Source organism: Pteropus alecto, unplaced genomic scaffold (genome assembly GCF_000325575.1).
Source record: "Pteropus alecto unplaced genomic scaffold, ASM32557v1 scaffold53, whole genome shotgun sequence".
In the NCBI taxonomy this organism is placed as follows: domain Eukaryota; kingdom Metazoa; phylum Chordata; class Mammalia; order Chiroptera; family Pteropodidae; genus Pteropus; species Pteropus alecto.
The window spans coordinates 2,578,583-2,582,279 of NW_006434366.1; the positions used below are offsets into that span (position 1 = coordinate 2,578,583).

General features: G+C 49.4%; 1 protein-coding gene across 1 annotated transcript in view; it reads right to left on the reverse strand.

The window, feature by feature from the left end:
- The window catches only part of EDEM1 (ER degradation enhancing alpha-mannosidase like protein 1), a 19,792-nt gene that overhangs the window by 9,909 nt on the left and 6,186 nt on the right, over positions 1-3,697 (reverse strand). The window contains exons 4-5 of the mRNA XM_006909191.3: positions 2,493-2,664; positions 1,317-1,500 (exon numbers count right to left, since the gene is read on the reverse strand). Coding sequence (XP_006909253.2) covers positions 1,317-1,500; positions 2,493-2,664 — 356 coding nt within the window. The remainder of the gene's footprint in view (positions 1-1,316; positions 1,501-2,492; positions 2,665-3,697) is intronic.

Below are 3,697 nucleotides of genomic sequence, written 5' to 3' on the forward strand. Positions count from 1 at the left end.
GAAGATTTTAAAGACGATAAATATGAAAACACCTGAATGGTTGCCCGATGTAAAGCAGAATAAAAACGTTTGTTTATACTATAATTTGTAAGTATGTAAAAGCTGCATACACCAGGCTGAAAGAGCCTGTGGAAAACTTAAAAGTTGAAGATTTGGAGCGACACCGGTCAAGCATTTAGTGATGATGGGGTGATAATTCTGGTGACTTTTTAAAAATTTTTACTGTTGTTAAATACAACTAATTTGTGAATAAATTTAGGAACTTAAGGAATAATCAAAAATCACTTTTAAAAAATGGTGCTTTTGCAATGACACTAAGACTTCAGGACATCCAATCCAGTTACTGCCCAGTGACACAAAGAAAATATTTCTCAATGCCACACACACAGTTCTATGAAGTAAAAACTCATTTTCAAACAACATCTGAGCTAGCAAAATACTGACAACCCTTGAAGATGAATGGTGGGTATACGGGGCTCATTATTCATTGTACTTCCTTCCTACTTTTAAATACTTGAAATTTTCCATAATTTTTTAAGTAACATCTGGACCAAATATTCCCAAGGAAAAAACAAACCCACCTAATGTAGGTTTAATCTGAGTTTTCCATCTACAGTTGATCCCTGAACGAGGCAGGGGTCGGGGGCGCCGATACCCCTGCCGATGAAAATCCACAGATAATTTCGGACGCCCCCAAACTTAACTACGAACAGCCCACTGTTGACTGGAGTCTTTACCGATAACATAAACAGTCAATTTACACATATTCGGCATGTGATACGTATTATATATTGTATTCTTACAATAAAGTAAGCTCAAGAAAAAAATGTTGAGTCACGAGAAAGGAAAAACATATTTACAGAATTTATGGAAAAAAAGATCCGCAACAGTTCAAACCCGTGTTGTTGGAGGGTCACCTGCGTTGCCGTGTGCCAAGTTTTTTAAAAGGAGAAAAGCACTCTGCCAGTGACAATGAGTCCCTCTGTTTAGAGCCTGATATAAAGCAAGGCAATCTGCCTCAGAGGCAGCTTCTTTTATTAGCCATTACGTCTGGATGGGACATAACTTGGGGGACTCTAATCAGGCGGCCTGGAAGAGTAGAAGCGTGCCTCTCCCCAACGAGCCCTATGCCTCCCTCTACGTGGAAGTCACAGGAAGAAACTGGACACGGCCTGCACGGAGGGCCGCCCTCTGAGCTGTCAGTTTTCAGAAGTGGCCTATAAGAAAGGAGACTCGGAGAGGCGGGAATGCCCCCCCAGAAGACAGAAGGACGGGGGCCGGGCAGATCCAGTCCCGAGGGCGAGGCGCCACCACACCTAATAATCCTGTGTCGTTGCTCCGGAGGCTCCAAAGGGCTTTCACAGCTCGTCTGGCCACCCACTCAAACGTGGAGTCCCCCAGCAGTCGGCTCAGAATCCCAAACTCCACTAGGAGGGAGCCGGCTCCTGCCGTGCAGGTCTCATTATTGCTGTCGGGAGGAACGCCTGTCTTTAGATTCACCTGAGGACAGGAAGAGACAAAGGGTTCATGGCAAAACCCAAGGGACCCGCAGGGCTGCAGGGCAAGGTGCCAGCTACTACGTGGAGCTAGGGAACCGCGTTCACGGCAGCGTGAGTCAGCTCCCGCCTCCTGCTTTACACCCAGGGTGAAGACGGGCATTTCAAAGCCACAGGTAGGGCAGAGAGACCATCGGAGCCTCATCTCATAAGTAAAAGCGTGTCTTAGGGGAACCATCATAGGGCTATTCGCGAGTCCACCTCTTTCCAGCAGGTTCTCTTTGCGGTCACGCAGCACCGGCCTTTGGCAGGAGAGACAAGGGGCCAGCTGTGGAATCACTTACACATTTTTGAGTGAGCTACTAGGGACTCGGTCCTGCTCAGCGAACATACACAAATCTCAGTCCGGGAAAGCAGAACAGAGCGAGGACGTGACAGGCTGTTCCATCACTCTGGCGCTGTGGCCTGGCAAGTGTCTGCTGATACCTAAAAGGCTGACTCAATTCCCAGGGGAGTTCTAGGCTCAAATCCAATGTCGCAAGAACGTAATTTTACTCCAGACCTTGCATTTAAATCAGCAGCTAATGTGCCTGTCAGTGCGGGCTTTATCCGGAAGATCCACAGGAAGCAATGAGAAAAGTCACTGAGCTCTTACAAGGCCCGGAGGGTCCTTGGGGGAATGCACCCAAGTCAGAAATAAGGACAGACCACCGCGCCGTCTCGTAGCGGGGAGTCTAAGGTCCACACGTGAAGGGACTCAGGAACACTGAGCACGGGGACAGAGCTCTTTCCTTAAGGGGAAGGATTCAAGCAACTGTGTCACTGAATGCCCGGCACACAGGAAGTGCTCAGTAGGTACTGAGTTAAAAAACATTTACATCACATTCAGGGCCAAATACTCTCGAGGACACGGCTTTCCTCACCGCCCCAAAGCCCTTCAGCCCCACTCCTTCCCCCAAACCCGGACGCCAGCGACTGCGAGGCCGCTCGGCCTACCCGCGGATAGGGAATGCCTGTCCTGGTGTTCTCAAAGGCGGGGAGGAGCCGCACGGCCAGGTCGTGAGCCATGTGCAGCAGCTCGTTATCGTAGTCCTCAATCGTCATGTCGCCGAAGGGCTGCTTGGAGTCGGTTATTATTCTGTGGGCGGAGAGAAGGCTCCCCAGGACCCTAATGACAGAGAGAACACAGGAAAGATAAAATCGCGTCGGGTGGAGATGCACGCAGCCCGGCCCGGGAGCGCAGAAGCCGCTGCGGGGTTTGGATGGACTCGGAGCTGCCTGGAATCAGGGACTGGGCTCGGCGGCTTCGGGAAGTTTTCTGCGGCCCTCATACTAACAGCTGATTCTTAGTCGGCCACGTCGCTGAGAGGAAGACAGAGGCCAGCCATCTGGGGCCCCCGAGAACACCCCGCAGGAAGCAATCTCGACTATCGCATCTGAAGGGCGTGCACTCGTCACTCGGAATAAATAGTACCTTTTAGTACTAATAGATTGCTCAGGATTTCTCTCACTTGGGGGAAAAACTTAGCTGTACAAGAAACAGAAAAGGGAAGGACAGCGAACGCTGAGTAGCTTCTGCATTATGGCCGCCAAGCAGCTGCTGGAACCCTCCGACCTCTGGCCGAGAGGCAGGGTGAGGAAGAGGTGAAGGGAACCTACTCAGAGGCAGGAGGCCACCAACTGAGATCTACGTCTCTGAGGGGCCACGAATTCGTGTCCCGCTCCCATGATCTCAAGTGGACTGTGACATTTTCAGAACAAACATTTTTGTAATAATGTTACCTCTGGAAGGTTATGTACTAATACAATTTTCAAAAAGTTTAAATAAGGAAAATTGTCACAATATATCAAGCAAAAAAGGCAACACATTAAACTAGGGAAGGGACATGAGCCTGACATACTAGGCAGACACACACGAGGAAAAGCCCCAGCCGGCGTGGGTGGCCCTGTGGGTGGCAGAGGTGGGGACTTCCATTCCCTTCAGAAACTTGCAGGGGTTCCCCGAGGACACAGCGAAGGAAGGAAATGAGACCAGAAATGGAGTAAAACAGTGAAAATCTGCATTAAAGGGACACCTGTCTTACACCTTTGTCAAAGTGTAAGTGTGTCTTTCTGCTCAGTCCAAAATGTAATTACTCTGACATGGCAACTGTTCCAGTTTTGATAAATCCACGAATGAAGAGGAATGGCCACCAGGTCTA